The sequence below is a fragment of the Alosa alosa genome, chromosome 1, assembly GCF_017589495.1.
Source record: "Alosa alosa isolate M-15738 ecotype Scorff River chromosome 1, AALO_Geno_1.1, whole genome shotgun sequence".
Taxonomy (NCBI): Eukaryota; Metazoa; Chordata; class Actinopteri; order Clupeiformes; family Clupeidae; genus Alosa; species Alosa alosa.
The window spans coordinates 35430604-35454579 of NC_063189.1; the positions used below are offsets into that span (position 1 = coordinate 35430604).

The 23976-nt window shown below is 39.0% G+C and overlaps 1 protein-coding gene across 2 annotated transcripts in view; it reads right to left on the reverse strand.

Annotated features, from left to right (window-relative positions):
* LOC125302884 (zinc finger protein 84-like) overlaps window positions 1–23976 on the reverse strand; it is a 45991-nt gene that overhangs the window by 18326 nt on the left and 3689 nt on the right. Inside the window, exons 1-3 of one of the 2 annotated variants that reach the window (XM_048256229.1) lie at window positions 5955–6406; window positions 748–880; window positions 594–671 (exon numbers count right to left, since the gene is read on the reverse strand). In XM_048256229.1, the coding sequence (XP_048112186.1) occupies window positions 594–671; window positions 748–880; window positions 5955–6275 (532 nt within the window). In that variant the 5' untranslated portion in view covers window positions 6276–6406. Of the gene's footprint in view, window positions 1–593; window positions 672–747; window positions 881–5954; window positions 6407–23976 lie in introns of those variants that run through there. The other variant, XM_048256220.1, reaches the window with a different exon arrangement.

A 23976-nucleotide genomic window follows, 5' to 3' on the forward strand; every position in this document is an offset into this window, starting at 1 on the left:
TGGTTTTCCTTTAATCCTACTGAATTTGTAATTATGTGTCTGCCATTCTTATTGCCGATACCGATAGTGTGTGTGTGCCTGTGTATATGTGTGCACCACCATCTACAGGCCAATGAGTGTACAGTCACCAAATGTATACATAACTTAATTTTTTTAGACCCCCCCATGGATGAAATTCTACGAAACTTGGCATACCCCTAGAGAATGTCAGGTTAATCATACACATAAAATTTGGTGCAGTTATGAACATTTTAACGGAAGAGAGGGGAGATTAAAGCAGAATGATATTGCATTTAAATTTTTTTACAGGGGGGGTGCAAAATCACAAATGAGTGATTATGGCCTAGGTTGATGTGGGCCCTTGAGACCCCTTGAGCATTACTGCTGTGAATGCTAAGATTATTTAGACAGGCCATTGTCTACAAATTAAAATAGCTGCATCAGTCAGACATTAAGCAGAATATGGAAAAAAAGGGGGAAGTCATGCAAAGCACCAAAACTAGTGGCCTGTGAACATCCGAATTTTAAATTTCGTGGTCAACGCAAGGGACAACGACGGCCATGGCCGCCATAAAATTCCAGCCCTGCCCCACCTCTTGATTTCTCCCTGGGTTTTCCGGTGTTTTTTGCAGGGAGTGAAAGGAAGTCCATAACCTCGCCAAGGGAGTCGTCTGAGAAAACAGAGGCAAACTGTGTGTCATAACTAAGGAAGATTTTTCAGCTGTAACACATTGCTTGGTGTCTTACCACATTGTTGTAGCGTGGGCTCTGAAGGGAGAACATGTCTTAAATCTGTCGTAGGCTCTTCAGCAGTAGAGGTTTCCTGAGGGGAAGCATTCTGTGCTTCTGGTAGGTTCTGTCGGACATCACTCACCTTACCCTAATTGATAAACGACACAACATAAATGAAAAATGTATGTACTGATGTATGTATGTAAAACACAAAGGCATTAGCCTGGCCATGCCTACCTAGAATCTCCTTTCTGAGAGATAAGTCTGGCACACGACAATATACTAACGTTTCCCTCCGACACCAGGGCTGATGGGCCATAAATGGTAGTAGCAACTTCTGCAAACATAATGAAATTACATTTGAAGAATATGTAAATTTATATACTGCAAAGGTCTGCCTACATATGTCGTTTCCTGACTACCAATGTGGCTTATTATCAGTTTATAAAGCTTAGGCGAAGTTATATGTTAGAAATCCCTTATGAATGTGATTGAAATCATTGGTCTAGCCAAACCAAAGTTCACGCAATGTCTATGCAACTGCCAAAGTTTGTTTGTCATTGATGATATTTGTTTAGTTGTGTTATTATTTGTAATGTTGTTATTGTGCATGTTATTTTGGTTTATTTTCTTTTTGATTTGTCTCAGGTTATTGTTAATTAGTGACATTGTGTTGCACACAGACATCTCACCTGGAGAGCCAACCGAAAGGTAACTTGTGAGACTTGCGGTCACACCGGCATACCTTAAACTTTGTGGGTATCTTGAAGTTACAAGGACATTTAGTATATACTCTTTTGATCCGAGAATTTGGTCTCTGCATTTATCCCAATCCTTGAATTAGTGAAACACACACAGCACACAGTGAGGTGAAGCACACACTAATCCCGGCGCAGTGAGCTGCCTGCATCAACAGCGGCGCTCGGGGAGCAGTGAGGGGTTAGGTACCTTGCTCAAGGGCACTTCAGCCGTGCCTACTGGTCGGGGTTCGAACCGGCAACCCTCCGGTTACAGGTCCGATGTGCTAATCAGTAGGCCACGTTGAAGGCTTTTTCGTATGACCTCATTCCCTCATGGTTATGTGCAGCCAGCGAGGTATGTTTGCGCTTTTTATGTCGTATGTGATTCAGAAGATGTTTGTATGCATGCTATGAGTGAATGTTTATTGTGTTCTTTTACTGTTATTCAAAGAGTTTGATGGTGGATAATAAAGAAAACAAATAAACCATCAGTAACTGAGAACCAAGGCCTTGTGTATTTCCTGAGGGAGTGATAGTCTATGCCCATTACTTTGCTAGAGTTGGAGACATTTCCTAAATTCTTAATCATGAGAAGCCAGATTCTCTTAACGAGAAGAAGCACAGTGGTGAGTGGCATTACCAGGCTATGAAGGCAATACATTTAGAATGCAATTTATTACCAGAACAAACGCCACAATGAGTTTCACAGTGTGTGTGGGTACTGGAGTAGGAGCCTCCTATTAGTTGGGGAGACCAGCTACCATTTGTAACAATGGAACATTTACATTCTTTGAAATGGGAGGTATGACTGCCTTGCTTTTCTCATTGAGGTTGCAAAGAAATACCAGTGGAAACATTTGCAGATCTACAATAAGCCTACTTTATTTACGTTCACATTTTTGAGAGAGAGAGAGAGAGAGAGAATGTGAGTGTGCGTGTGTGTGTGTATGTGAGAGAGTGAGTGAGTAGGTGTGGTTGTTGGCTTCTTGTTACCGACAAGCAACACTCGCACGTCTAGGAGAATGGGTTTAGTTTAGTGCTGCCACTAACGACTAATTTTCTAACGACTAATCTTTCGACTAATTTTTCGATTAGTCGACTAATCTAAACGACTATATATATATATATATTTTTTTTAAATCAAGTGTTTGTTATTTCGTTGTGTCCATTTTATTTTGAACTCAACTGAAGGGGAAACATAAAATATAGATAACTCTACTTTTGTTAGAAGCTTATTAAGTGAACTGTTCAAAAACATTATGTGTTAAAAAAATTTTTTTTAAAAAAATCACCCATTTAAAATGCTACCATCAGATCTAATTTCAGACCTTTGATATACTTTATTTGTATGCCAGTGTTGCAATGGACATAGACAATGTTCAATGTTTGTCAAACATCTTTGACCTGAGGGCCGATCATAGCACCTACATGAACCCACCCCCCATCAAATTATCATTATATCACATCACAATTATTATTGTTATGCTATGTTGTTGACCTGAGGGCCGATCATGGCACCTACATGAACCCACCCCCCATCAAATTATCATTATATCACATCACAATTATTATTGTTATGCTATGTTGTTATACATGCACTTCAAAGCAGCCAATGTTTAAAGTGCAAAAAGTTTGTGAAAACAGAGGACTGCTTTACCAATGTAAAATATAATTACAATAGTTTCATTGCTTTTGCATGGTTACATGATAAATACTTCTCAAAACAACAGCAATTATATGGGTGCCATTGTTTTGGGATGTTTCCCTCATGCAAGCATCATACACTGGTAGGCAAATGGAAAGAATATTGACATGATATTTAATTATGCCACAATAGCTTTTGGCCATGTTATTCAAATTTGACTATACAATACAATGCTAGATAGTGTATTAGTCTGTGCTCTGTTTTTATGGAAGTTGCATAAATCCACATTGTTCTATTAAATGTTGTTTCATAATTAAATAGCCTTCCAATAGGTGAATCGGAGCTTTGCTATCAACGTTATCGAGTGGTTTCAGTTTCGCTCGCGCACACGCATGCATTGAATGAACGCTCATACCACCATTTAATTGTATGCCTCTATGTTTGATGACACTGATTGCAGAAACGTTTGTTTTCTTTTTCTGTCGGTCCGCGGTTCCTTGATCAATTGCGCAGCAAATTATCAGACGAAGCCCCGGGAATAATTTCACTCCACCAGCAGTGTCCACGTCGCGGCCAGAGCTCGTCCGCGGCCCAAAGTTTGAGAAACGATGGTCTAGCCAACTTTGAAAGGCGACAGGAGTTGAGGACTTAAACAAGTAGGCTACAGGCACTTTGTGCGTCTTACCACATAGGATACCTCACTTTATCTGTTGGCTTGAACGCAAAAAAATATCCTATGCATCGTGACTTATTGAACATGGGAAATAACGCGCACCTTGATTGTTGGTATCACGGGCAGCGCATATTCATTTTAAAGTTTTTTTTTTGTATGAATGAATAAATGACACGCCGTTGCGTTGTCAACGTGAACCACTCTCTTCACTTCATTTATTGCAATTTCCACAATACTAGGCCTATATTAGTCAGAGTGTGGACTAGCGTACTAGCTTAAGGTCCCCCGCTTAACTGCCTAATAATGAATCGCGCTGAAAGCAGGCAGGCACGCAGCTTTGCTACATGCGTTTCCACTTGCGACCTTAGCAGGGTTTAAAACATGACTGCCAAAGTCTAAGTAGCCTGTTTAACATCCAAAGACAGTCGTCCTTTTCAAGAGTTAATAACATTACAGTGAGCCATTTGAGACGGGAGACCAAAAATAAATAGGTGGTCAATAGTAAAACGACTCTTCGACTAAAAAAATGCCGTTGACTAATTTTCATGGTCGATTAGGTCGATTAAGTCGACTAATCGCGGCAACACTAGTTTAGTTCTAGATGCCCTGGCTGTTCACCTGGGAAGGTGAATATTGAAATATTAACAGAATCACATTGTCCTTCAGAGTGGTTCTCTTCATTCCCAGGACATTGAGTTCGAAGCCTTACTTTTTGAAATGGAGGAAAGACTTAGGGTTGCCACTCTCCTTGACACAAAAGGGTTGAAGGCAAAGGATACTGTTGAAAATCTTGGTGTATTAATTGGCAGTGATCTAAATGTCAACAGCCACATGAAAGCGATAACTAAATCAGCTTTTTACCACCTAAAAAATATTGCCAAACTTAGAGGGCTGATGTCAAAACATGACTTAGAAAAACTCATTCATGCATTTATCTCCAGCAGGGTTGATTACGGCAATGGACTGTCCACAGTCTTCCTAAAAGGACTATTAAACAGCTTCAGGTGATACAAAATGCAGCAGCTAGGATTCTAACAAAAACTAAAAGAACTGACCACATTACTTCAATTCTTAAGTCCCTGTACTTGCTTCCAGTAAGTCACAGAATTGACTTTAAAGCACTATTGCTTGTTTATAAATCAGTAAACGGAGCAGGACCTAAACCTATTAGACATGCTTCAGCAGTACACACCTTCTCGTCCTCTCAGGTCCCCAGGTGAAAAACCTGTTAGTAAAACATACTGTTAGAACTAAACATGGTGAAGCAGCATTTAGCTGCTATGCGGCTCAGCTCTGGAACCAACTTTCAGATGACATCAAAAAGGCCCCAACTGTAACCAGTTTTAAATCTAGACTTAAGACCAAACAGTTCTCAGAGGCTTTCTGCTAACTGCGCTGAGTTACAAATTCTGAATCTGCCTTTATATAAATCTACCTTGTCTTTTATTACTTTTTTTACTACTTTTGCCTTTGTTTTTTGCTTATTAATTATTCTTTATTTTTAAATTATTTTACCTTGTGTGTTTTATGATCTTTACCTTTTGAACTATTCTTTGACTATATTTCCCTTCTATGCTTTTATTTGTTATTATTGTTTGGTTTTGTTTATGAAAAGCACATTAAATGACCCGTGTATGAAATGCGCTATATAAATAAACTTGACCACAAGGCAATTTAACATAATTTCGAGAGAATAAAACATGAGTATCAGAATGAATTTGCCAACTTCTTTGATTTTTTTTTTTTGTATGGTGGTTAAGGTGCATTACCACCACCTACTTGCTAAGAGTGTGGAACTAGATTTTGTTTCAACTTTCGTGGAGTAAACATGTAAGTGTCCTTTCTGCCTAAATTCCACAGCTCTCAAGTTGTCTTTGTGTGAATCGATTTTGAACTGAGAAAATATAAGTGTTAAAATTGTGCCAGTTATCCCCTACAGGAAATGGTGTTTCTTCAAGGATTAGTTCCAAGTAGTCAATCCGACTGAACTATCAGCTCGAGATGTTTTCAGTGACCCCGACACATTAGAACCAAAAGCGAGAAAAACATGCGGAAGATGGTAGGTTTACTTAGTAAACAGCCAACGCATATACAACTCATGTTTGATGTCCTGCTTTACTGCAGACAACTGTGTGTGTTATCAGCAATCGAGCGAGACGCTTACCTTAGCGCTACTAGTTCCAGATGTTGCACGCTGTTCGCAGTCATTTGGAAAGGTAAACACCGACGGAATTGCGGTATCCAAAAGAGCGACTCTCTTCATTCCCAGGACATTTAACTCGAAGTGTTCCTTTTTGAAATGTAGACTGCAAACCATCTTGTTTTTTAGGTCTTTCATGGCTGTGTGTTGTAAATATATCGGGTGGTTCATTGCCCATAGCCACTGTTTGCAGCGCTCCACATCTCTCGGTAGACGATGAAAACTTACTTTTTGTCCTTTCCTTGTTCTGACTGAACATCGCGGTACCATGCAGTGGCTCACCATTTCGAAAGAAAAGTACAAACGAGGAGTAATTCACTATACTAGGTCTAATGAGTTCGCCAACTAGCCTAGCTCTTAACTAGATTTTGTGTGATATGAGAGGGGATAAGTCTTCTTCTTCTTTTTTTTCTTTGGCGGTTGGCAAACAGTTTTTAGGTGCATTACCGCCACCTTCTGGATAGGAGTGTGGGTCTGAATACTACATCCCTCTAAATTCTATGGAATAAACCTGTTGTTTTCAAATATTGAAAAACACATCTAAAACATTGTTCCCCAGAATTTCTTTGCAGTATATCTGTTATGTCCAGACTTATTTTTTCTTGTGCTAGCTGCTCTATAAGTGTCTGTCGTTCCTGTTGGAATTTAGGACACTGTACTATGACATGTTCTACGGTTTCTTGAATGCCACACTCACAGTAACCATCAGCATGCTTTCTCATTAGAACTAGTGTGCTGTTCAACCCTGTATGCCCATACCTCATTCTTGACACAATATCCTCCTCCTGTTTGTTTCTGCTGGTACTCCTACTCCATCATACATTCTTTTGAATTGAATAGGCCTACAGATGCCTGCCTGTAACTTCATTATCCCATAAATATTGCCATATTTCCTTATTCTTAGCTTTAATCATGTTTTTAATTTCAGCTTTGCTATATTGTACCTGAATACCTATACTGTCTTGTTTTGTTGCCTGTTTAGCATACTTGTCTGCCACTTCATTCCCCACTACTCCTACATGGGCTGGAACCCACCCCAGAAGGATGCCGACTCCTGAATTGGTTAACCTATTTACCAAATGCACTCTCACATATATAATATCCTGCCTGGCTTCAGAATGTACATTCCTTATACTTAATAAAGCTGAACTTGAGTCAGACCATATTGCTACACTTTTAGATCTATACTCCTCCACCCATAATAACGCCAACCATATTGCAATCAATTCAGCTGTATATACAGCAAGATCATCACGAACTCTCTTAGCCTTTACCAACTTTAATTCAGGAATAGCCTATGCAACTCCTACTCTCTTGTTTATTTTTGATGCATCTGTGTACACATGAATATTATTTCCATACTTTTCTCTGACATAATATTGATAATTGTGCATTTGAAATGTAACTCCACTCTCCCTTTCCTCCAATAATGCTAAATCTATTGCTACTTCTTTAAACATCCATGGAGGAACACTTGAATATGCTACTGTTGGACTTACACTTAGTGTTGTAATATCCATTTCTCTTGCAACATTTCCTATTGTCCAACCAAAACATGAGCTTTGTTTTTTTTTCCCTTCTCTTGGCAGGGCATTAGAACCCTCTGACAAGGATGGTCATCTTTGTGGCCCTTCAGGTTTGCCCAGTAAACAAGGGCCAACTGCTCTCTTCTTAGCTTAAGAGGCATCTCTCCCATCTCTACCTGGATAGCAACCACAGGAGTAGTTTTATATGCCCCACTACATAATCTCAAAGCTTGATATTGTATTGCATCCAGTTTACTTAACTGAGTTGCAGAAGCAGACCCATATATAAAACATCCATAATCCAACACTGACCTCATTAATCCTATATAAATAGTTTTCATAGCTGGTCTGCTTGCACCCCACTCTACTCCCCTCAAACAACGCATAACATTTAAGACCTTCTTACACTTTTCCACTACTTTTTGGACATGAATTGCCCATGTAAGCGTCTTGTCATACCATAGACCTAAATACCTAAAGAAGTCTACTCTTTCTAATTCTGATCGATATATCCTAAGTTTTAAATCTGGACTTATTTTCTTTCTTGTAAAAAAACATGGTCTTTGATTTATCCACTGAGAATCTAAATCCCCATTCAAATGCCCATCTTTCAATATTACTAATTGCTTGTTGCATTTTATTAACAACATATTCAACATTTCTACTCTTCTTCCACATTGCACCATCATCTGCAAACAGAGCTACATCGACTGAGCCTCCAACATATTTAAACACATCATTAATCATTATTGAAAAAAACAAAGGACTAATGATGCTCCCTTGAGGAGTGCCATTCACTACTTCATAATAACTACTTAATACTTCATTAATCTTAACTATTTTCCTTTCTGTTAAGAAATCCTTACACCAGCTAAAAACTCTTCCTTTTATTCCCATTAGTTTTAACTTGATAAGCAGTTCCTTCTTCCACAGCATATCATAAGCCTTTTCAATATCAAAGAACACCACTAATACTGTCTCTTAATTTGTCTGAGCTCTCCTTACGTCATACTCCAAACACACCATAGGATCCATTGTTCCTCTTCCTCTTCTAAACCCACTCTGATAATTTTTGATCAGACCTCTAGTCTCCAGGTAGTATACCATTCTATCATTGACCATCCTTTCCATAGTTTTCCCCATCTGAGAGGTCAAAGCAATCGGTCTATAGCTTTCTGGAACTGTTGGATCTTTCCCTGGCTTCCTTATAGGTATAATTATAGACTCCATCCAACTTCTTGGAATAGTGCCTTCTATCCATACCTTATTGTACAAATTTAGCAACATCTCTTTCCCTTTATCACTTAACTGTTCTAGCATGACATAACAGATACTATCCCTTCCTGGAGTTGACTTACCCAGCTTCCTTAAGGCATTATTAAGTTCAGCTATTGTAAATAATCTATTTAACGCACTACCATCTTCACCATCACCTTCCTGACTGATACTCCCATATCTTGCAATAGTATCCTCCCTTCCTCTTCTTTTCCTCTTGACTTAAATTTTAAGAACTATGTACTTTTACTAGTGTCTTTGCTATTAGCTCCGCTTTAGCTTCACTACTAGTCACACTATTTTGGCCATCCTTCATTACTGGGTAACCAAACTCTTTCCCACAGCCTCTCATTCTCTTTATAGTTCCCCATACTTTCTCCACTGGTGTTGACCTTCCAATTGAGTCACAAAACCTTTTCCAATACTGGTTTTGCTCCTAATTGTTTGCCTCACTATTGCCTGTAGTCTCTTATATTCAACTAGATTTTGAAAAATTATGTGTCTTCTTCAACTCTTTAAAAGCTCTATTTCTTTTCCAGATACCTCACCACATTCTTTTTGACCACCATGGCACAATTTTACACAACTTTGTGGGTTTAGACTTTGGAATAGCCTCTATTGCTACCTGAATTATAGTGCTACTTATCTCTGTATTTAACTCCTCAACTTTTTGATCATCTCTGACCCACATCAAAGAACACTCACTGATTTCTCTAAACTTCTCCCAGTCAGCCTCTTCCAACCTCTATCTCCCCTCCCTCACTATCTTTTCCACAGTCAATTCCATTTCTGTTTGAATTAGTATAGGATAATGATCACTTCCCATTGTACTTTCTCTCATTACCTCCCACCTACACTTCCTAGCTATTGCTACTGTAGCTAGTGTAATGTCTACTGTAGACTCCGTCCCCCTTGCTATATCTATCCTTGTACCAGTTCCATCATTTAAACACACTAGCTCTTTCTCTTCCATAAATTCCTCAACAATGCTCCCATTACTGTCATCCTTTACTCCCCATAATATGCCATGTGCATTAAAATCTCCACACCAAATAACTTTCCCATTTAACTCACCCCAAATGTCTTCCAAGTGCCCAATTTCCAGTTGCTTACATGGATTATAAAAGTTCACTTCCCTCACTTGTCCATACCTCCACTGCAATAAACTCCCACTCATTTCCCTTCCTTAACTCTCTATATTGTAAACCTTGTCTTAGAAAAATAGCACACCCTCCACCATTTCCCTCTAATCTATCCCTTCTTAAACTTATATACCCCTTTATCATAAAGTCTAAAATAGACTTAAGCCAAATCTCCTGGATGCATACAATATCTGTCTTATCATTTAAGTCTTCAATAAAACCTTTAAGTTCTTGGCCATTTGCAATAAGACTCCTAGCATTCCATTGCAAAATGAACATGGTGGATCTAGAGCTCCATGCAATGTTCCCTCACTTACCTCACTTTGAACAAGACCTGCTTGAATTTTTTCAAAAGACAAATCTTTCATATTCAAAAACTTACATGCTGCTTTCATTATTATCTTTATTTTTTCAGTTTTTGTTTGTTCAGAACAATTGATCACATATGCTACAAACAGAACCAACTTTTCTGTATTGATTTCTACCACATCCTTTTCCCTTTCCTGCATGTAACTCACTACAAGGCTTTCTTTCTTCTGCTCGTTGACCACTTTGGTTGCCTCTGCATACGTAAGATTTCGATCTGCACGTATCTGTTGCACTTCTACTGCCTTTTTCCTTACTGGGCACCCCCCATAAGCTGCTGTGTGATCCCCACCACAATTACAGCACTTCCTCTCAGCACTATCTCCACACTTTCCATACTCATGATCTCCACCACACTTTCCACATCTTTGCTTTCCTTTTACACACTCTTGCAATATGTCCATATCTCTGACACTTGTAGCATCTTACGGTGGAGGAATATACCCTCACACTAAAACTCATAAACCCTATCATCACTTTAGATGGCCGCACCCCTTCCTGAAATTCCAGGAGTACTGAGGTACTGTCAACTTTCTCACCATTCTTCGTCATTTTAAGACGATTAATCTCAACTACTGTTCCTCCCTTAATAATCTTTTTGAGTTCCTCTAACTTCTCACCTAAAGGGATTCCTGATATTACCCCCCTCGCTCTCCGGTGTTCGCCAAACATTCTCACTTCACTCACTTCCTTTTTACAGATTGTTTGTACTCGCATAGCCTTATCTCGTTGTCCTATGTCCTTACACTTAATCAACAACCTGCCATCGCGTAGCACTTTTGCCAATTCTACTTCACCCACTGATTTTTTTACTCCACTCGTTAAGGCAGAGAGACTTGCGTCCTGTATATCACTACCCTCTTTAAATTTAATCACAACCTTATACCCGTCCTCTTCTGTCACGTTCCTTCTTACAACTCTTGTATCGTTTTACTCCACTTCAAGTGCCCTCTTAGCTGTTCTCCCTTTGCCTCCTCCACCATGTCCCTGACTCTGAGTATACACTCCATGACTCGCTCCCACTCATCCTTTCATCCTCTCTACCACCCTCCTCCATCCTATCAATCTAAATTCAGACTCAGTCACAACTCAGTTTATGCACAACAACCAATTTAATTAAATATCGCATTAAACAAACCGCCTTGTCTTCTTCGGAGCAAAACTCCAAACACGGAAGTCCAAACGCATGCGCCGTCCCCAGATCAAGTCCTCAGGGGGATAAGTCAAACGGGCTCTGGTCATTTAAAGACGAGTAACCGTCGCAGAAAGTGCGTCATAACAAAGGGACACCAGTGAAAACATCATCATTCACACCACTTTAATTGTGAATTGTTCGTTCAAGCCAGGGATGTCAAACTCAGGCCCGCGGGCCATTATTCAATCTGTATTAGAAGTGGCCCGCCTCGTAGTTTATACAGCGCATCCATATCTGAGCTGGCCCGACAGTATTCTCTTCAGCGCATCCGCGTTAGAGCTGGCCTAGCACGCTATTCTATTCAGCGCATGAGCGCAGCCCATCAAGTTGCTACATACTGTACATATTCACCCCTTGCAAGTGACGTCACGTTTTGTTCGCGCCACAGCAAAATAGCCTAGTGGACGGCAAGAACACAAATCAAATCAATGGGTTGTAATGGGACATATCGCACAGCTAGGAGATTATAGTGAGATTTAACCGTAGTAATGCCCTTCCACGACTGTTGGCTTATTGTTTGGAATACAACAACATCCCATGTTCTTGCATAGATATATTTTGGTTTGTTTTCTTTGTGTTTCGGGAGTATTTCAACCAGAATTGCATGCTTATCTCCTCAGTGTATGAAGCACAGCAGCGGTTGCTATAGCAACCATAGACTCTGAACAGGACGGCAGATAGCACTTAGGCAAAGTCTTTGGCAAGATCTGAATGTAAACAGATAATATTGTTCAAGTTTTTTTTTTTTTTTCCTATTTCTTTCAATTCTTTAACTTAAGACATGTAAGAAGTAAGTTTATTCGCTGGGCAACGTACAAACTGACGAGTTACATTAGCCCTAGCACTATGAGCTACGATAAACGTTAGCTAGAATAGCTAGCTTCTAAGTGTGGCAGCTAGTTATTATTTCATGTTCTGATATGACATTCTTAACGTTTTGACTATGTTACAACTGATAAAAGCAAGACAAATAAAGTAACCAAAATCGCTTTGCAATATTTTTGTCCAGAAATACTTATACGTGTTCATTTACCATAATGTTAATTACAGTAGCCTAACGTAACGTTATCTCCCCTTGCTGTTACCACCAGTTTTAATAACTTTACATTTGCGATCATGACCCATTTCATCTAACACCACTGGCATCGTCTTTGACTATCAGACCCCAAACAGCAATACATTGAACTACAAAGATGTTATAGTAATGGAGTTCAGTTTATCATAATCTTTATGACATAATGTAATTTGCCGTCCGTCTCCCATCTTTTTGCCGTCCAGCATGGAGCCGTCACGTGACTTAAGTCACGTGTCTGCAAGGGGTGAATAGTGTATCATACACCGATAACACTTCAAATCCCAAAATGCGTTGCATCGTTAATGCCGCCTTTTCTGTTCATAAACAAAACACGTATCCATGCAACCAGACAAACTATCAACGAAAATGGCGAAGCGAAAGATTGATAGTCGGAGCTTTCAAGATAGGTGGGAAAACGATTATATGTTCATATTATTCAAGGACAAATCCGTTTGCTTGGTATGTGGATTCACCGTAGCGGTCACTAAAGAGTACAACATAAAACGACACTACGAAACTAAACATGAAGATAAATACAAAGATCTGGATGCGAAGCTTAAGCTACAGAAGGCAAGGCAGACAAGCCAAGTCACAAAGTGTTGCTGCTGTAAAAGCGAGTTTTACTGTTGCACAGGATATCGCGCAAACAGCACGGCCATTCTCAGAGGGAGTTTGTTAACTGTTAATAGTTACAATTACAATTTTGATAATTGTTAAATGTTATTTACAATTTTTATAGTTCACCTGCAAAAAATAGGCCAATATATTTTTTCTATTCAGATATTCAATATATTTTTTCTATTTATGTATCTGATACATAAATAGATGCATAATGCATATCTGATTATATTCAGAAATGCCTGCATTCTATTTTTTCTTGTGTGTAGGCCTATACAGTTTTAATTAAATAAAAACATCGGTTATTCAATAAATGTTGAGCTTGGCCCGCAACATACTCCCAGTTCTTAATTTTGGCCCCCTGTGAATTTGAGTTTGACACCCCTGGTTCAAGCTAACTAAAAACAGTGTAACACTTACAGCCATGGGTGATGATCCACTTTGTCCTGTCTGTGCTCTGATTGTTGGGATGGCCGTATTCTTTAGACGGCGTACTATGGTACGGGTAACTCTGTCCATGTTTTCCAAATAATCATCTGGTGCAAAATGCTCTGAGCAAACACGCCATTTACGTATTGATTCTATCGGTGTTGTGAGATCTATATTCAGAGCAGCCAGCCATTTAATTTTTCGTTCGTTGTCTTTCGTTGGAATTCTATGAAACATGATAGTAGAGTACACCTTCGACTTACTATCACAGCCCTTTACAACGCACAGAACCATGTCTAATCACACACAGGTAAATTCAGTCTCTAACCAATTCTGCTGCAGCTCAAACTTGTTGCTTGCAACCAAAGATCTTTGATTAGGCTACTAGCCGATCCGTTTTAACCCTCTCTGTTGCAAGTCTCTGCTACTCGCGTCAGAACCATACGGAGCCCGCGAAGGGTCAGGGTGGGGATTTATTTAGCAATAGTTGTTTCCACGCAATAGGCCTACATTTCATTAACCTACAAGAACATAGAGTTGGCTAGCTCGCGTAGCCTACTTCATAGAAAATACGTTGAAGTTGTCTTTGTGTTGGATCTGCGACATTACATAGCGCACCGCACCGTGGTAAAGTTGGTTTTATATTGGACGTTGGATATTCGACACATTCGAAAAATCTATTTAGCACTGACTACGATGGTCGAGTTTGTGTCAAACCAACTTTAATGTGTTTAAAAAAAGGTCTGCCTATATTACACAAAGCTTCTTTTGTCCAAAAACCCATGTTTTGATTTTATGAAATTTTTATGCTGATAAAAGATTTCAATCTATTATGCGGCTTCACCTTTTGACTTACCCATACTAAAACACATCTCCTGAACTCGGCTTACTGCCCTTTCTAGGACACAAAGCTTCTTTTTTCCTAAAACCTGCTCTTTGATTTTATACAATTTTTAATGTTAAATGTTTCAAATCTATTATGCGGCTTGCCTTTTTGACCTACCCATGTCAAAACACATCTGGTGAACTTGGATTACTGCTCTATATAGTACACAAAGCTTATTTTTCCCCAAAACCCATTCTTTGATTTTATAAATATTTTTTAATGTAAAAAAATGCTTTAAATGCTTAAAATCTATAAAACACATCTGTTGCACTCAGCTAACTGCCCTACATAGTACACAAAGCTTCTATTTTTCAAAAACTCATTCTTTGATTTTATATTAATATTTTACTATTCAAAAATGCCATGAATCTATTATGCGACTTCCACTTTCGACCTACCCATGTTGAAACACATCTGTTACACTCAGCTAACTGCCCTTCATAGTACACAAAGCTTATTTTTCCAAAAACTCCCTCTTTGATTTTATATAAATGATTTACTATAAAAAAATGTTATAAATGTATTATGTGCCTTCCCCTTTTGACCCACCCATCTCAAAACACATCTGCTGCACTCATCTAACTGCCCTACATAGTACACAAAGCTTCTTTTTTCCAAAAACTCCTTCTTTGATTTTATAAACATTTTTTACTGTCAACAAACGCTATAAATGTATTATGCGGCTTAACCTTTTGACCGACCCATGTCAAAACACATCTATTGCACTCATAGAACTGCCCTACACAGTACACAAAGCTTTTTTTTCTTCCAAAAACTCCCTCTGATTTTATATTAATTTTTTACTATTCAAAAATGCTATACATCTATTATGCAGCTTGACCTTTTGACCTACCCATGTCAAAACACATCTATTGCACTCAGGTAACTGCCCTACACAGTACACAAAGCTTATTTTTTCCAAAAACTCCCTCTTTGATTTTATATACATTTTTTTTCAGTAAAAAATCAAAGAGGGAGTTTTTAAAAAAATAAGCTTTGTGTAATATGTAGTTACCTGAGTGCAATAGATGTGTTTTGACATGGGTAGGTCAAAAGGTCAAGCCCAAGATAATAGATTTATAGCATTTTGAATAGGAAAATATTAATATAAAATCAAAGAGTGAGTTTTGGAAGAAAGAAGCTTTGTGTACTATGAAGGGAAGTTAGCTGAGTAATAACAGATGTGTTTTGACATGGTAGGTCAAAAGGTCAAGACGCATAATAGATTTATAGCATTTTGAATAGTAAAATATTAATATAAAATCAAAGAGTGAGTTTTTTTGGAAGAAAGAAGCTTTATGTACCATGAAGGGAAGTTAGCTGAGTACAACAGGGATGTGTTTTGACATGGGTAGGTGAAAAGGTCAAGCCGCGATAATAGATTTAAAAGCATTTTTTTTTTTACATTAAAAATATTTATAAAACCAAAGAATGGTATTTTGGGAAAAAGAAGCTTTGTAAACTATATAGAGCAGTAATCAGAGTTCACCAGATGAGTTTTGACATGGGTAGGTCAAAAGGGCAAGCCGCATAATAGATTTAAAACATTTAACATTAAAAATTGCATAAAATCAAAGAGTAGGTTTTAGGGAAAAAGGAGCTTTGTGTCCTAGAAAGGGCAGTAAGCCGAGTTCAGGAGATGTGTTTTAGTATGGTTAAGTCAAAAGGTGAAGCCGCATAATAGATTAAAATCTTTATCAGCATAAAAAAAAAATCATAAAATCAAAACATGGGTTTTGGACAAAAGAAGCTTTGTGTAATATAGGCAGGCCTTGTTTAAACACATTAAAGTTGGTTTGACACAAACTCGACCATCGTAGTCAGTGCTAAATAGATTTTTCGAATGTGTCGAATCTCCAACGTCCAATATAAAACCAACTTTACCACGGTGCGCACCGCAGTGGTGCAGCAGTAGGCCATGTATGGAAGCATGCCAACGTCTATAAAAATTATTAATGGACTAGCCCGCAGTTATTTAATTTCACCGGTAACAATAAGAGCGATTTTTTCAGTCTGGTTGTTCATGTTAGTCAGGTTGAACTCAACATGAGCTTTATAATAAAGACAATTTGAACACTCCTCTTCTATCGTACACCTGACACGACACAGATCCACATAAGGAAGAGTAACAGGTGCACTTTGTTCTGCCTGCTTTGAAAATGGATGGGACGGCCATATCCTTCAGACGTAGTACCGTCTTTCTGGGCGCATATTACATCTTTTCAACATAGTCGTCCGGTGCAAAATGCTCTTCACAAACACGATACTGGTTAATTTTGTCAGGCGATGTTGTAGTAGAGATATTTAGAGCAGCCAGCCACCAATTGATTTCTCCGTTCCACATTTGTTGGAATTCTGATGATTGGCACGTCTCCACAACACACAACATAATTGGCTCAATGTATTCACAACACACCAAATGATTGGCTCAATGTATGCACATGTCAACGTTTTGCCGCAGAAGGGGTGTGATATGCGTAGACAACTGCCATATTGGTGTTACAAACTAACCCCATGCATTTCTATGGAGGATTTTTTGAGTGCTGTGTCTCCTCATTAGAAAGGCTCAGTACAGGCTTCATACAAAAAAACAGTATAACACTATGAAACACAACCCAGCTAGCACAGTTACGTTGCCAGTACTTTGCTGCAATGTAATTGAATGACCAAAAATACATTGCCACAACGTCACATTCAACGTTGCCACAACATACAAAGTGAAAGGTGACAATTTGTAATCGTAATGTCACTCCCCTACGTTGCCAATCCATAACCGCAACATCAGGCTACGTTGTAGCCAAGTGGAATTGAAAGGTGCCGTTTCGTAACCGTAATGTAGCCTAAGTTACCGATGCCGCCAGTCCTTAACAGCAACGTCAGGCAACATTGCGGCAACGTCGCAAGTGAAAGGTTTCATTTCATAACCGCAACGTAACTCTCCAATGTTGCCAATCCGTAACCACAACATCAGATTACGTTGTAGCAACTTGGAATTAGAATGTGCCGTTTCGGAACTGTTTACGGACGTTGCCAGTCCTTAACTAGCCTGGAAAATCCAGACCCTGGTAATCTAGAAAGATTAAGGGTCTGGCCACGAACAATGTAATGGCCAAACTCGAGGAGCGGCACCAAGCATTCATTTGAAAATCTCACTGCACGCAATTGGATAACACTAGACCAATGTTTACTCTGAATGATTCCGGACTTCGACGCAATTTGATAACACTACGACCAATGTTGCGCTGTCGTCATCAGTTTAGCTCGCCTCTGGACAGCCTATATCAAATACACTGAGTTCCCCGGGATGCAAGGGGTAAAAGTAATGTGCATCATTGCTCATTGCCAGAGTGTCTCGCAGAGACAAGTCCATTGTGCTTAGTCCTTAACAGCAATGTCAGGCAACATTGCGGCAACGTCGCAAGTGTAAGGTTCTCTACGTAGCCGCAACGTAACTCTCCAACGTTGCCAATCCATAACCGCAACAATAACAATATTATAGTATTTGCCTTACATGACAACTACCCATTTTACAGCACTTGTACATAGGTCAATTAATACCTGTAGGCAGGGTGAATGCTTTGGTTTGGGTGATATTACTGTTACCGTGAGAGACAGACTGCCTATGTAATATATCTGATCAAGTTATCATGGTTATCCATTTTGCTATGAGCTTATCTTTAGTATTGAGCTGATTTTCAACCATCCATACATGACAGTTTACATCCTCCAACAAAATACACATTTGATCTGTCAGCTGGACTTTTATACTGGGTTAGAGCTAGTATTTTTATGTCCACGGTGTCTTTTTAAAAAATAAACTATTAAATAATTTTCAATGGGCATATCCCGTAATTGTATTGTTCAGAACATCGGTAAGAGTTTAGCTTCCAACCGTTCCAACCATATTGTTTCAAAAACAAAACTAATAATAATAATAATAATAATAATAATAATAATACCCTATAAACGAGGCAACTGACTTTCAATGCATGCTGGGAAGCAAACCTCAACATGAAATAAGAGACACCTTAGGCTACTAACATTATTCCCCCCTCATTATGAAATACTTTTTACAGTTTCTCTCAATTGCTAAAACACTAAAACCTATTGGGTGAAGAAGGTTCTCAGTTGTCTGAACTCATTTAGCAAATTATGACCGCCGCTAGCGAAGCGGTCACATTATGATTGTCAAAGCCCCCACACACTGTGTGTCATCATAATCATAATATATATTAACCTGAGAAATTTCAGATTATTCATTTTAAGCAAAGAACATTTCTGATACACTTTTTGGCCAGATGGTGGCGCTATATTAGGCATGTGAATTACACATGTGAATATAATCACAATAATGATATCCAATATTTTATTAAGTTTGAGATCAATCACTTAAGGCATTGTCCATTTCTGGCACATTTCCTACTTGGCCAGGTGGTGGCGCTGTGCCAGGCAGGCCCATTGGGTGTCTGGATATCAACATAATCATAATATCCATTAACCTGAGAAGTTTCAACCCATTCATTCAATGCACTGTGACTTTATGACACATTTCCTTTTTATATGGTGAATTATTAAAATCTTGACATATTACAACATATCAAAAATCCCTTCACAATTTAACATCAGCAACATCTTGGCATAATGTTTTAATTCAAATTTTACATGAATCTGACAAACCGTCTAGGAGGAGTATGTTAAAATTGATCATGTGACATCAGTTCAATTGCCATTCTTTCTGTTGCCAGGTGGTGGCGCTATGCCAAATATGCATTATGGGCATGTGAATATCATCACTACCATGGTATTCAAAGACCTGTGAAATTTAAAACATTTCAAGCCATGCATGGTGAATTAAGACACATTTATTGTTTATGTGGAACGGTATTAAAATTCATAGTTTAGCCATTTCGTCAAATTACAACATATCAAAAAAAGCTTCACAATTTAGAATCAGAAGCATATTGGAATCATGTATACCGACTTTCACATGAATCGGATCAATCGTCTAGGAGGAGTATGTTAAAATTGATCATGTCCACAACCATGGAGGTATTATATATAACTGGAGAGAGTGACTATGTCCCGCCCTCCATACAAATAAATGGTGGAGGCTAGGCTAGTAAATCTGGCCAATTCATAGTCAACGCCGTCTTGAACACTGGGGTTCGGATCCAGCGCCAGTCGGCTCTGACCATGCGCCAAGTTACAAAGCTGGAAATGACGCATGGACCAACGTCGATTTTTATTGGATATTCTGTAAAAAGAGAGTCGTCCTCCAGTAAGAGGGTGGCGATAATGCACATAAAGTTCTTGCCTCATAACAAGAAGAAGAAAAGTGGCTCGGGAACGCGCATGAAGTCCAAGTGGAGTCGCCCTGAAGCGCAACTTAATTTCATTGGATAACACAGCGGTCTGCCTGTTGTCCTGCTGCAAATATGCATTCGAACATGACGTGAAATATCCGTAGTCAAACTATAAATAAACTGTTCGGTTTTTAGTGCCAGGTGTAGCGCATTTTTACATGATTAGTTTGTTTTTTATTGTATTGTTTGTCATCTCATAGCGGGTGCTCTAAACGTATTCGTTGGCCCATGACCAAATCAAGCCAATAATAGCCAGTAGCCACAATAATGACTGGAGCCAGAGCCCTCAATAGCCACCCTGTTTTGAAAATAATATTGAAGATATTCAATATTATTGAAGATAGTATTGAAGATAACGCACAGAACGGTCAGCCTGAGCGACAATTCGCCCCCAACTCATCTAAAATGTGGTGTCTTTAGAGTTGTACACCGCAGATGGTAAAGTAACGGTTAAAGAGAATGTTGTCTCTGCGGACTCAGCAAAAAACAGTTTACTTACGCATCCACGACATCCAATCTTCAAGCTCACCTGTGGAGTTACCATCCAAATGAGGCAGCGGTGTCAGAGGCACAGTAGACGGCCAGAGCATCGCCAGGCGTCCAACATCGACATGATTGCATACTTTCCGTAAAATCCTAAATTATGTCCAGGGTCTGCTATTTACTTAGGCTGCAAAGCACATGCACTATTTATTTGAGGTAGGCTTATTCGAGGCAGACCATTATTTCTTACATTGCGTTATTGTGAGACATGCGTTTTGTTTGGAGCGGCATACCAGGCTATCAAACGCAGACGATTTTCGGTTTTGGTATGGGATTTAATTTACTTTTGACTTTTATTATATAGTTAAATGTTGAGACTGATGGGCATTTAAATCTAGAGGGTATTTGATGATCACTGTAAAGTTTAAATGTAGTTGAAAAAAGTGTTGGAATTTCCAGCTGTTTATTATGCAGACAAGGCCTTTGCTTCATTCATTGAACGCGGCGCTGTGCTCTAATGGAAACCTTATTGCATAGCTAAGTAGCCTAAATTGATTTTTTTTTTTTTTTTTTTTAATTATGCATGGTTTACTTTTTATTAAATTAAGTAGGCTGGAATGCCTCGCGGCAATAATTGTGTTTAAATGTAGTAGCCTAGTGCTTCAGCCTCTGGCAAGCTCCAAAGGGGGCGGCTATAGGTTGAGAGCTGTTGGAGACCCATGGTGCAACGAGACAAAGTCTTTATGCCGCTGTTGTGTAATTTATTGTCTTTAATCATGTTTAGGCTATGTTTGTTCGGGACAAACAACAACGAAAAGAAGATCAATAGAATTTTCTTTATTTGTCGTTATGATGGATAAACAACCATAATATGCACGCCTTCTTATAGGCTCCTCAAAAAATACGCACTGAATAACGTTTGGTTGTAGCCGCCCGGATAGGTACCGCCCACCAACATGTACGGCGCATGAGAGCTCGTGCCCAACACGGATTTTCGTGCATGGAGCTGGTTCCAAATGCTCCATGCAGCGCTATATGTGAAAATGTCATATGCTAACATGCCGAAGCTAATCTGCACGCTCTTGACCCCCTGTCCACAACGCACAAAATCTCAATTACCTCACTTCCTGTGGGCGTGGCTAATGGCATGTTAATACAAAAGTTGATTGTTTTTGGGAGTTACATACACCCACCAAATTTGGTGTGTGTATCTAAAACTATATGCCAACCACAAGTCACAGTGACATAAGGGGGCGCTATGGAGTTTCTGGGCCAAGCCCAGTGCCAAGGCTTTTCCCCTGTGTATTCATGGTACCTCTTGACGTGTGTGCCAAATTTCATGCGTTTTCACTGATGGGAAGCACCTCTTTTAGCATCACAATTCATCACATTTTAGTCCGCACAAAATCCCAAATACCTCACTTCCTGTTGGGCGTGGCTAATGCATTGTACATACGAAAGTTGTTCATCTTGGGGAGACACACACCTACCAAATTTGATGTGTCTAGCTGAAAGTATGTGCCAACCACTGCATCAATCACCTAAGGGGGTGCTACTGAGTCCCTGGGCCACGCCCGGGCCAAGCTCTTGTACCTAACTGCTTTGCGTGACACCTGATGTGTGTGCCAAATTTCAAAGACTTTTCACCCATGTTGACCACCTCAAAAAAGGAAAACGCTCTGAGACAAAGTTAAAATACTCGTAATAATAATAATAATAATAATAATAATAATAATCCTTACAAAAACAATAGGGCCTTGCGCCCTTCGGTGCTCGGGCCCTAAAAATCCATCTATCCAAAAATAACCTTTGTTTTTGGTAGCTGTTGAAAACGGCATGGAACTGACAGAGATGTTTTTGTTTGTTTATTAATAAATAAATAAATAAATAAATAAATAAATAAATAAATAAATATATAGCATTATGCTGATACCTTTTGCTTTTCCCAAATACAATGTAGCCTACAGGTGTAAGTGACCTTTCATCAATCCAGTTGCAATGGATGAACTGTGATGAACTGCCCTACTTGTGATTGTTTAGAGATTTTAAAGGTTTTATAACAATGCTACAACTTCTTTGGCTATTCTACAATCTATTCACCTTTTCAGCGCCAGTAGGCTACTTTCTGTGCAGCCGCACACACAACACACACACACAGGCATGCCAAACAAGCATACACAAAAGTTTCAATAGTGGGGTATGGAGTAAAAGATGGAGACAAATTGATTAGTGTGATTTATTTTCGCGGAAAGGATGTACAGGACTGAGCGGCGGTCATATTTTGTACCGCTATGCGGTACATCTAGTTGTTCAGTCTGTTGTCAATACCTAAACCCATTTCACATGGGAAAACATAATTTGCAGATCTCACTTACACTTTTTGCTAAAACACAATTTCTGAAACCTTGCTCCATTCTTAAAACATTAAACACAAAAGCCCATTTTCAAGCACTATTTACAAGACCTCTGACTCCTTGTAAAATCAAACTTTCTCCTCAAAAAATATTAACCAGTGCTCAAAACCAAACACTGCTCTCAGATCATAAACAAAGTGGGCAATATATATATTAGGGCTGTAACGGTACACAGAAGTCATGGTTCGGTTCATACCTCGGTTCGGACATCACGGTTCGGTACGAATTCGGTACAATGGAGGGAAAAGCAAAACAAAAATGCACAAAGCATTTTTTTTTGTACATGTCTCAGGCTGTACCACCTAGTGTCATACAGTCTTTTCCCTGAGCTATCTGCAACAGCCTGAAGTGTGTAAGATGTAGGCTAAACGGTACAATAAGTACCCAGACTCCATCTGTAACTTGTAAACAAAATAAGACAATCAGCTATAAAACTGAAAATAGGCCTACAGCATCTCTTATTTCTGAAAGTGCAAATTACATAGAAAAATTATTTTTAAAAAATCCACTTAAGCAAGACCTTCAACATCTGTGTTTAGTTGTATATGGAAGGGTCTACAATTTGCCTCAATATTTTTTTTATTGTGTGTAAAGTAATAATCTAGCCTACTAACTGAAAATCACACCATTTTGCCTTTTTAAAAAAAAACGAAATTGCTCCTTTCATTTCATAAACAGACTACAACTAGAAGTCACGTGACTTTGCCCTTTGACGTTAACTCACCGTAGCATGGTTTGTTTATTAGCCTGGTTAGCGTTGTTATTTTACGGTCTATGCACTTAACACTACCAGCTCCTCATGTGAGAAGTTACAAGTTACCCCAACATAAAGGTAATTACCACGCGATTTACATAGCTTTCTGTCATTACGAAATCATTTAATTTAAGCCATAGGTTTTGGCCCTATTTGTATGTGTATTTAAAGTCTGCTGAAGCGCAGGGGAAGTTGTTTTTTTCCCCTCGTTTCAGTGATTGGTAGCCTACAACATCTGGGTGATGAAAAAAAACATAGGCGCCAATCAGCCAATAAAGGCGAGGCTACAGATTAGCGTTAGACTAAAGAACTCCCTTAACTCTCGCTACTTAACAGTAATTTCACGACATTAATTAATCCGCACACGAGTTTTATGTATTTTTTTTTTTGTCAATTCATGCACCGAACCGTGACGCCCGTACCGTTTCGGTTCAATACGAATACATGAACCGTTACACCC